The sequence below is a fragment of the Acipenser ruthenus genome, chromosome 4 (assembly GCF_902713425.1).
Source record: "Acipenser ruthenus chromosome 4, fAciRut3.2 maternal haplotype, whole genome shotgun sequence".
NCBI classification, from domain to species: Eukaryota; Metazoa; Chordata; class Actinopteri; order Acipenseriformes; family Acipenseridae; genus Acipenser; species Acipenser ruthenus.
This window is the reverse complement of record NC_081192.1, coordinates 52,741,245-52,752,544: the sequence shown is the minus strand read 5'-3', so window position 1 is coordinate 52,752,544 and position 11,300 is coordinate 52,741,245. Positions and strand designations below refer to the sequence as shown.

Sequence of the window (11,300 nt, the reverse complement as noted above, 5' to 3'; positions counted from 1 at the left end):
GCCGTGCAAATTGACCGCATGGAAATTACAACCGATGGGATTATGGCTCAGGGATTCAGAACAGGCGTTTCGCAGATTTCTGTATCCCCATTGAGTTCTATATCCCCTTAGATTGCGCAGTTCAAGATCGCTATACATGAACGCTTGATGTTTCTGAACAGTATTTACATGTAATTAAATAAAAATGTGTTTTAAAAGAAAAAATACAGTTTTATAAGGTTACTTTTAACCAAGGGTTTCGTGTATTGACCAACGCAGGAGGCTGCGCGTACTGTAGAAAAAGGTCATGAAAAGGGTCAGGAAAAAATGCAACATCCTTGCCAACTTCTTCCTGGGTCAAAGATTCATTGGCAGCGGGGCTGTTTTGAAAAGGACATGGTGAGTGTGCACTCTCTCTTCATATGTTAGCAATTTGATGATTAATTTGGTAATTTCATGCGAGGACTTAAGATGTGTCACTGGTGTTATACAGTTTATAGTAAGGGGAAAGAAAATTTGATTAAAATAATTGATCAAATCGCATGATTAAGTGATTTATTTACAATTTAAGAAGTGTGGTTTGGGCTAATGTGGCCGTCATCTTAGATATGCCATCTTGTCTGCAGATTTGTCATTGGTGTTACTTTTCCTGCTGGTAACACCAGTGACAATCAATAACATCACTAACTTTTTTTCTCAACGTAAGGTTTTATAAAAGCCTCAACAATTATATTAATAAAGACTTATTAGCATTTTATCACTGTTTCAATATTGTAACCACATAATATGGCTTTCCTTTTGATATATATGGCGAAATTAAGTGCTGCTGAAAAGCAAAGACTCCACAGACAGCGCAGGGATGCTGACCCAGACCGCAGAGCAGCCTACCTTAAACAGAAACACCAGACTTACTTAAAGGATTTAGAGTCAAAAAAGAAAGAGAGTGAAGGATCTCACAGAAAGGGAAAAAAGACAGGAGTGAAGGAAATGGCGGGTCAGACAGGCAAAACACAGAGAGAGATTGAGAGCAAGAAAGACAGTGTTGACCCCTCCATCCACTCCAGACAGTGAACCCAGTACTGCAAGGTCAGAATTTAAGACAATGTGTCTGTAGGAAGACATAAGTACTTATCTACAGAGTTACTCAAAGGGATAGTTCACCCAAATTACAAAATGACATATTGGTTTCCTTATCATGTATGCAGTCTGGACAAGGTATGACAGCAAGCCATGATTTTGTTTACCTGGCCACTGTTTCAAATGCTAACCATTTAGCATTTGTGGCACAAAACCAAAGCATGGATTGCTGTCATACCTTGTCCATAGACAATTCAAAGACATGCGCCTATGGTGAATGCCAAGAATGTGAACACTCCACTGTACCACCGGCCAGACAGAAATCCAACGAAGAGGTGTCGCTTACCCAGTGGTGTCTGGAGAAGATAGAGCACAACAGAGCAAATGAAGAACAAGAGATAGCCATAACAGAGGAAGAACTGGTGACCCGATTCCAAGATAGGCTCTTTAAATTCAGGAGACATCTGTTTAACATCAGATGGCAGTACAGCATCTACCGGACCCTGAGGGGAAACCTGACCAATGATTGCCTAATCCATATAGACTTTAGTGAGAACTTCACTTGCAAGTACGCTTCAGAGATCCAGTCAGTTCACTTCGGGGGGTCACACAAGCAAGTGACGCTCCACACTGGTGTCCTCTATGTGGCGGAGGAGCCCCCCATCTCCATTTTATTGTTCATATTATAGCAACACATCTTATGAAATCTGAAATTATTTTTAATGAAAAATATTACTAATAAATTGTTAAAATTTGTTTGAAATAATCTTATGTTATGTCCTTGGTTTCACTTTGCGTCACTGGTGTTCCTGCATGTCATATTGGTGTTCTGGCATCAGAGTTGCCCAATTTCATAGAATATGGTTTTTGGATCTGCCTACCTGTTACTGCATTCATTAGTAAGCATTTTAAGGATATGATCATTCAATTTTGATGACTCAACCTCAATTATTTCTAATGTTACAACAAAAAACACAATGGTAGAAATAGAAAAATGTCACACAATAGAACTTTACACATACCTGTTTAAAGTAAATTATTACTAATCAAAACAATTTCTTAATATTATCATTAACCTTTTCTGTCTTTGATTATATATGCAAATTAAATATTTAAATTAAATTAAATTGTCATCTAAAATATAGGTAACACCAGTGACAAAAAGGCAGCACAAGCATTTTTTAATGTAATGTAGTAAAAATATCAAAATATATTAAGCTGTCATTTATTTTGATTTATAATGTTAAGGGGTTAACTATTATCTGACTATAAGTTTGGGTGTAAAAAAAAGAATTACATTTTTTAAAAGTTGGCTGTTCAAAAAGCCACCATTTTCGTAGAATGACCCAAAACCAGTGGTGTTAAATGTGCTGTTTATTGAATCCACTCTGTTACTATTTCCAAAATATATTTCAACACATTTTTAAAGAGATAGCAATCAACGGGGCCCCTAAGCAGGACTTGATTTGACTGTAGCCCACTCCACTTGGCACAACATCAAACCAACATAGGCTTAAGCCTAGTGTAAACGTTTGTATGAGCACACATATGTAGGAGCAAACATACAATGTACAAATAAACATGTAAAGACTAAAGAGGGACATGTTAGCAGCAACATCATCTTTTATTAACAAAAGGCAGTGAAAACAAAGTCTGGAAGACAATTGGAACACCACAATGCATTATGATATTTGGCCAATAGATGGCACTGAAGGTCAGGAACTGTAACACTACAAACACTGAACTGAAGAACTGACAATTATTTTGTGAAATAATCTACTAGACCTGCATTTCCCCATCCCATTTGTTACCAATGGCATACGTTTAGTGGTTTAGAAATGCATCATGTGTAGTCTGAAGTCTGTCAGTCAGCAAAGGTCCTGACTGATATTTATTACACACCTAGCAGGTTTAGTGTATAAAATAAGCCTATAGAGCTAGCTACAATTGCCAATTGCCATTTGCTGATTTTAACTTACTAGCTAACTAGCTCCCTCGATCATTGATGCTGCAGAAGCTAGCTTAGCTAAATAGCAGTGTTCTAGCCTAGCTGGCTAATGGCACAGCAGGGGCCATAGCTAGGATTAGATTTTTAGGCCAAAAAAAAAAAAAAGTTGAACAAACGTCTTGCAGATCCTGTTCATGTTACAAACGTAAACGTTATCATCTTATAAAGCCTGGAGACTGTTCATGCAAACTGCAAAGCAATATTAAGCCCCTTGGATGATGATGTTAATGTTAAAATTTGATGATCCATATTATTTCAAAGATTAAAACTAATTGTCTCCCAGCAAAACCACAGCAACCTAAAATGACCATATTCACACTGTCAGAAATATGTGATTTTAAAAGGACAAGAATATACAGTGCCTTGCAAAAGTATTCAGACCCCTGACCAATTCTCTCATATTACTGAATTACAAATCGTACATTGAAATTTCGTTCTGTTTGATATTTTATTTTAAAACACTGAAACTCAAAATCAATTATTGTAAGGTGACATTGGTTTTATATTGGGAAATATTTTTAAGAAAAATAAAAAACTGAAATATCTGCACCCCCTCCTGCTCCAACCCCTACACCCACTGCATCCCCTACTAACTCACCCTCCTTCTCCACCTTCTCGCCCCTCTCAGACTCTGACCTCTCCTCCCTGCTCCAGGGTCATAAACCCACCACGTGTGCCCTGGACCCCCTCCCCACTCACCTCTTTCAAGCTGCTGCTCCTGCTCTACGTCCCTTCATCTCCTCCCTTCTCAACATCTCTCTCCTTTCTGGTCTCTTTCCCTCCACCTTCAAACAAGCCTCTATCACTCCTCTCCTCAAAAAACCTACCCTCGACCCTACCTCCCTCCAGAGCTACCGTCCTGTCTCCCTCCTACCCTTCCTCTCCAAAACCCTCGAACGGGCTGTACACCACCAGCTCTCTGCTTTCCTGTCCAACCACTCTCTACTCGACCCTCTCCAATCTGGCTTCCACTCTGCTCCATCCACTGAAACCGCCTTCCTGTCTGTCACCAACTCACTAAACTCTGCCCGAGCTGCCTCTCCCTCCTCTGTCCTAATTCTCCTCGACCTCTCTGCTGCCTTTGACACTGTCGATCACTCTATTCTACTATCCTCTCTCGCTGACCTGGGAATCTCTGGCACTGCTCTGGCCTGGTTCTCCTCCTACCTCTCCAATCGCACTTACCAGGTAACCTGGTGTGGAGCACAGCTCGCCCTCTCTCAACAGGAGTCCCCCAAGGGTCAGTCTTGGGTCCTCTCCTGTTCTCTCTCTACACCCGCTCCCTGGGCCCCCTCATCGCATCCTATGGTTTCTCATACCATTTCAATGCTGATGATGCTCAGATTTTCCTCTCCTTCCCCACCTCTGACTCCACCATCCCCTCCCGTATCTCTACCTGTCTGTCTGCTATCTCCTTCTGGATGCACTCGCATCACCTCAAACTCAACCTCTCTAAATCTGACCTCCTTTTCTTTCCCTCCTCCTCCCCCTCCTCTGATCTCTCTATCTTTGTTCCTCTGGAATCTACCACACTCTCTCCCTCCTCCTCAGCTAAGAACCTCGGAGTCACCCTGGACCCCTGCCTCTCTTATTCCCAGCACATCTCCACTCTGGCACGCACTTGCTGATTCTTCCTGAGCAACATACAAAGAATCCGACCCTTCCTCACCAACTACGCCACCCAGCTCCTGGTCCAGGCCCTGGTACTCTCCCGCCTAGACTACTGCAACTCCCTCCTGGCTGGCCTCCCTGCATCCACCACCTGTCCATTCCAGCTCATCCAGAACTCCGCTGCTCACCTGGTGTTCTCTCTGCCTCGCTTCTCCCACGCAACTCCACTGCTCCGCTCGTTCCACTGGCTCCCGATCACCGCTCGCATCCAGTTCAAGACTCTTGTACTAGCCTACAGATGCCTTGACCAGACTGCACCCAGCTACCTCCAGACCCTCATCTCTCTCTACACCCCCACTCGACCTCTCCGCTCCTCCTGCACTAGAAGACTGTCTCTACCTCCTTTACTATCCCCTGCCTCCAGAGCCTGCTCCTTCTCCATCCTTGCCCCACAGTGGTGGAATGACCTTCCTACAGATGTCAGGACTGCCCAGTCCCTGACCACCTTCCGGCGCCTCCTCAAGACTCACCTCTTCAGACAGCACCTGTAGAAACTTTTCCATCTGGACACTTATCACTCTTCCTTAAATGCACTTTACTTGCTCTTATCTGCTCCCTATTTTACTGCATTTAACCCTGTACTTTAGAGTACTGTAATCTATCAAATGTCATTTAATCTGTAGTATTTTGTATTTAATTATATCCTGATGTCATTGTAACTGGCACTGTTATGTGCTCCATTATTGAATATATACTTGTACTTGTTAGAACCGAAGTGATTGTATTTTATCTTGCTCTTAATTGTATTAATACTTGTACTGTGATTCTTGAAATGTATTTTTGTTTACGACTGTAAGTCGCCATGGATAAGGGCGTCTGCTAAGAAATAAATAATAATAATAATAATAATAATAATAATAATGTCTACATTGTATGTCTTGTTATGTCTAAAGGCTACATGTTTTCACTGGGTTTTGCGGTATAAAGGGGCAGCTTGCACGCTGCTGTGGTCTGTGTTGTGTGCTGACCCTTGCTGAATAAAGTCTGCTGTTTAGAGAACGAGATATTGCTGTGGTCGTCTGGCTCCTTATTTCTACTCAACGTTACTGGTGGTCAAAGATGGTATTGCAGGGAAGCACACAGACAACAGAAGTTGAAGTTTGCAATCCTTTTTATTCCTTTTTATTTTCTTTAACTTTCAGAAACTGAACCAACAGTGTCAAAACAAAACAAAATGTCAAAGAAAATAAACACAATAAAAAAAGAATAAAACAATAAAAAAAATAAAAAAAATTACAAAGCAAAAGAGAAACTCCTAAATGCAGTCTTTTGTTTTTTTTAGCAGGAAAACAGAAAGAAGATATATTCTGGACACTCATGCAGCACCCATATCTCTCTCAACCCCGCTCCCAATTTTCTGCCATAGCCTCCCGTTTATACAGGGGCTGAGGTTACTCCTCCCCTTAGAAGAAACCAAAAATCAGAACAATAAAATTTACAAACATTTAAATACAATCCCCAAACTCCTATATAAATACAGCACAGTAATTATATAAAATCACTAGGTTTTGAATTAAAATGCCACCTAGAATGAACTCAATAAGTGTTAAATTTAACTTAATACAAGTTAAAACACCCCTTTAATTTATAAATGGCACCGTCTGCCATGCAGCAATACAGAACGGTAATATCAGTTCCCTTTCAATTGAAAGATGACTGCCAAATTGAATACTTTTGGGATATGCCTGCTTGTCAGATATTCGTTAAGCATTTTATATCAAACGGAGTAACGTCCTTCATCCCGTCTCACCGAGGTAATAAATAGTCACTGAGCAGAGAATCGGTCTCTTTTGTCTTTCACAGATAGGTAGGTAAAGTGGTGAGTATTACTCTAACCCTTTTTCCAGTTGTGATTGACTCTTTAGAGCTCCTTCTTCGAGTTTTTGTGAGTTCCCTTGCAATTAATTGCTGGAAGTAGGCTTGCCGCTTCCCAGGAATCAGAATACGCATACCCAACTGCATTTCATTTAAAAAAAATAAATAAATAATTCATCAGCCTACATCGCTTGGCGATTGTAGCCTGTTTTCTAACCTCTGCAGCTTGCTGCACGTTACTTCTGTTTTTTCCTCTGCTCTTTGCAGCTGTAAAAAAAAAAAGGAGAGACGGGAGACACGACCCTCCAGCAAGTCTAGCCTAGCTCTGCAGCCGCTGATGACTCGAGGGCTCTGGGTGACCTCAGTATGCCCACTCGGTGTGTGCGGCCTAGCGCCCCTACAGGCTACTGATTACTATTGTTTTTAATGTTACAGTAAAAAAAAAAATAGACAACACTCCAGCTTGCTGTCGAGTGTCTCTTTCTACTGCATTGCCGTTTTAAATAAATAACGAGCGCTTCCTCCATTATGCCTCGGCCTTACTGTTGAGCAGACCACGCGCATCACCACTCACCCATAAGGTGTGTTATTGTGTAAAAAAAAAAAAAAAAAAGGTAACAGGTGTGTTTTCTTTTTCTTTCTTCTGTCTCTCTACTTTCTCCAGGTTCGTGACTGCACTACTGCACCGGTTGAGGGCTCCACGCAGTCTGGACGCCATCTTGGGTGCTCCACTCCACTGCAAGCTTTGCGCTATTTCTGGTTGCCCAGACACAGACACGCAGCCCAGTACCTTGGTGCTTTGCTCTCGGTACTTGGTGTTCGGTGCTTTGGCACCCGTGTCTAGGCCTCAACGCCTGCGGTACCCTTGGGTCCTCGGTGCCTCGGAGCCTCAATAGCCTCGGTGCTTCGGCATCGTCGGTGCCTCGAGAGCTACACGCCTCGGCGCTTCGACACCTCAAGGCCTTTCGAGCCCCGCGCTTCGGCGCCCTCAGTGGCCTCATGCCCCGACGCTCTACAACCTGGGTGCCTCAAGGGCTACACGCCTCGGCGTCTCGATACCTCGAGGTTTTTCAAGCCTGTGCAGCGGCACCTTCGGTGGCACACTGCCACAGAGCCTCGGTACTTCAGCACTTCGACGCCCTCGGTGCCTCGAGGACTCCACCCCTCGGCGCTTTGATGCCTCAAGTCTTTAGGAGCTCCGTGCATTGCGCCCTCAGTGGCTTCGGGCCCCTGCACTCCAGAGCCTTGGTGCCTCGTGTTTCGACACCCTCAGCACCTCGAGGACTGTATGCCTCAGCAATTCGATGCTTCGAGGTCTTTGTAGTCTTGCACCCCAGTACCCGAGAGACCCTCGGGCCCCTGGTGCTCCATAGCCTCGGTACCTCGGTGCTTCGGCGCCCCTGTGTATTTTCTTTTCATATTTATTTTAGTTTAATTTTACTTCATGACAATTCTGATTACTGAACAACTAACTACCTATCTCTCAGAGAATGTGCACCTTTTTGTTTCTGTTCTTTGTTTTTCCCCATTCTGGCTTCCACCCACGGGACCAACCCCTCTACACAGCAAAGTACAATATGTTTTATATAGATATACTGTACTTTGTGTTATCACTAGTTTAAAACAATGAATGTTTGTGAATGTTGTCCAATCGTGTTGCGTTTGTCCCTCGTTCGATTTGTGGGGTCCAATAACGTGTCTCGTTATGTCTACATTGTATGTCTTGTTATGTCTAAAGGCTACATGTTTTCACTGGGTTTTGCGGTATAAAGGGGCAGCTTGCACACTTCTGTGGGCTGGGTTATTGTGTGCTGACCCTTGCTGAATAAAGTCTGCTGTTTAGAGAACGAGATCTTGCTGCAGTCGTCTGGCTACTTAATTCCGCTCAACATTACAGTATTTTTTGTATAAACGTCCCAAATTAAAAATGGTATTCTATGTTTGCTTTATAATGATTTTTCCTTTTATTTCGTTTTATATGTTGCATTTCGTTTTATTTCAATTTATATGTTTCATTTTGTTTTATTTCATGCTATTTCGTATTTGCGAAAAACATGTGGCTCTATCTATACTCAAAGTGAGTATAATTTAGATTTTTGTTATTATACAGGTAAATAAACTATTAATGCAAAAGCTTATTTTTTAATTCCTTAAATTAGTTTTTTTTGTCAAAACGGTTCTTGAAAAGTCCTTGAAATTTGTATCAGAAAAACTGTATGAACCCTGCATCTGATTGAGTTAAGCAGAGATTGTATATGAATTTTGCAGCTGAGGTTTTATAAAATGATTATTATGTGAATTGGACATACATGTAAAAGGTTTGATCAGTAACATTTCAAAAATTATGTTTAACCAGCCTCATGTGTGATTTATCAGGTTCATCCATCTGGAAAAATGACAAGTTGTAAGTTAAGTAATTTCTTTTTCTACAAGTCAAGTTAAAATTTGCTTCTTAAAGTGGTCCAAAATGGTTCAGAATGCATCTGAGAGCATGTACAATCAGGGGCACTGGAACTAGGGGTGCTGGGGGTGCATCTCCTCCTGCATATCCAGGGGTTACAGTTTTGTTCAACGGCTTTCAGCACCCCCAATATAAAAATTGTTACAGCACCACTGTGTACAACCCCAGAGCTTTGGGGGGCCAGAAGATTGGTTTTGCCCCAGGAGTTTCAGTCAAAATGATCATTGGTCACTTTCACCCATGTAGACTGTCACATTATGTTAGTGAGCAGCCTGTACTACAGTACCACAGGTTCATAGACTGTCCCATTATATTAATAAGCTGCCTGGAATACAGTACCACAGGATCACAGACTCATAGACTGTCCCATTATATTAGTGAGCCACCTATTCCACAACTCCTGTTTCTCAGCTGTCCTGGGGGCCGTTGATCCACTCCACCAGGCTCCTCTCGGGCAGACGGGCCCCTCTGCAGGGTTCCTTCCCGGGCCGGCGCAGGGAGTAGTACTGGCTGGGGACCTGGCTCCTGGAGCTCCTGGGCTGGGGTGGTGAGTCCGAGTCGCTGCCACACAGCGGCCAGAATACCTCATCCTCTTCAGAGCTGCCTAGGGACACAGAGCGGGAATAGGGGGCTGTGTGATCTATATATTTCTATCTAACTATATATATATATAGAGAGAGAGAGAGAGAGAGAGAGAGAGAGAGAGAGAGAGATGGGCTGTGCAATACAAGCTGGTATAGACTGCAATGCAGGGATAAGAGACAGAACAGAGCGAGGGAAATAGAAACTGCAGTACTGTACTAGAGAGATATCTACACAAGGTTAAGCAGGTATAATGGAACTGCTTTGGGGGGGTTCAACTTTTTTATGAATGTACAAACCATACTACAGAACTAGGGCTAAGTAAACAATATCATAACTAGGGCTTCTGTTTTTATGTTTTTATTAATTTCATTTTTCTATGCTTATTTTTAGCTATTTACCAGTTTATGTAAATCATTTTTTGGGGGGCTTTCGATTTTTATATACTGTATGAAATTACTGTTTTTGTTACTTTCCAAAATTCTTGGACGTTTCTTTCTGTCACAATATGTATAGTAACTTGACAGTACTTGCACACTTCAGTTGTACCTTCTTTCCTTTGCTGTCTTCCACAACAAAATCCTTATAGTCATGGGCATGTTATTATAGGGTTTTTCTGTGTTTTGCAATTCTGTTTTAAATTCTACAAGCGTGTAAATACTATCAAACTACAATATAGCTTTAAATCTAGTTGTAATCTAATTTTAAATCTCACGTGTTATAATCCTCCAATAGAAGTATTCAGAACGAATCAATGATAGATACAAGGAGGGACATTGCCCAACTGGGAAAGTTTTTTGTAGTTTTTTTTTTTTTTTTTTTTTTTTTTAACAGGGAAAGTGATCAAGTCACCGTGAACTGAGTAACCATTTCCAGTGTTTTTCTGTGTTTATTGAAAATACACCGATTTCATTTTTTTTTGTATCAGGGGTTTTATGTTTTTTTTTTTTTTATCGGTTAAAATCGAAAATCAGAAGCCCTAATTATAATGTACATAAAAAATTACAGTCAGGTATGGCTCTTATCCTGTATAGTAATGTCATCCTGTGCAGGAAGCCACTTTCTGGCTTGGAACTTGGTTTCAGGCCACTGCATGGCACACCAGAGGAGACTTGGGCTTGATACAGGAAAGCTGCCTCAAACTTGGTCTTCTGATCTCCTGTAACCAGGTTTCAAGCCACTGTTCCTGAAAAAGTGGCTTTGTGTTCCCTCAGAATTAATTTGTTAAAAACACGGAATTAATTTGTTAAAAACACTGTCAAGCAGGTAGGGAAACATATTCAAACCAAGAAGAAGACTGTTTGAATGCTCCGTACTGTGGGGGGAGTCTGGCCCCTGGCTGAACTCTGAGCTGGAGGGTGCTGGCGGGGGGCAGTCCAGGGCTGGGTCTGGTTTTACTCCGGCGTCGGTGTGAACGCTGGCCTCCATGAAGCAGTGCAGAGGGGCTCCGCAGCAGCCCTGTCTGTACCAGTGCAGAGCATCTGTGATCCAGCGCACCTCCCGCCACAGCTCCTCCAAACGCTGAAACACAGCAAGGCAGGCTCTCACTCTGACAGCCATAGAGACTCACATCACACACTCACATCATAGAGACTCACATCACACACACATCATAGAGACTCACATCACTCACATCACACACACACACATCATAGAGACATCACACACACACACACTCACATACAGACTCACATCACACACACTCAC

At 42.2% G+C, this 11,300-nt stretch overlaps 1 protein-coding gene across 1 annotated transcript in view; it reads right to left on the bottom strand.

Annotated features, from left to right (window-relative positions):
• Positions 1 to 7,146: 7,146 nt before the first annotated feature.
• LOC117399944 (ankyrin repeat and fibronectin type-III domain-containing protein 1-like) overlaps positions 7,147 to 11,300 on the bottom strand; it is a 30,540-nt gene continuing 26,386 nt past the window's right edge. Inside the window, exons 17-18 of the mRNA XM_033999405.3 lie at positions 10,910 to 11,114; positions 7,147 to 9,615 (exon numbers count right to left, since the gene is read on the bottom strand). Of these exons, the coding sequence (XP_033855296.3) occupies positions 9,419 to 9,615; positions 10,910 to 11,114 (402 nt within the window). The 3' untranslated portion in view covers positions 7,147 to 9,418. The remainder of the gene's footprint in view (positions 9,616 to 10,909; positions 11,115 to 11,300) is intronic.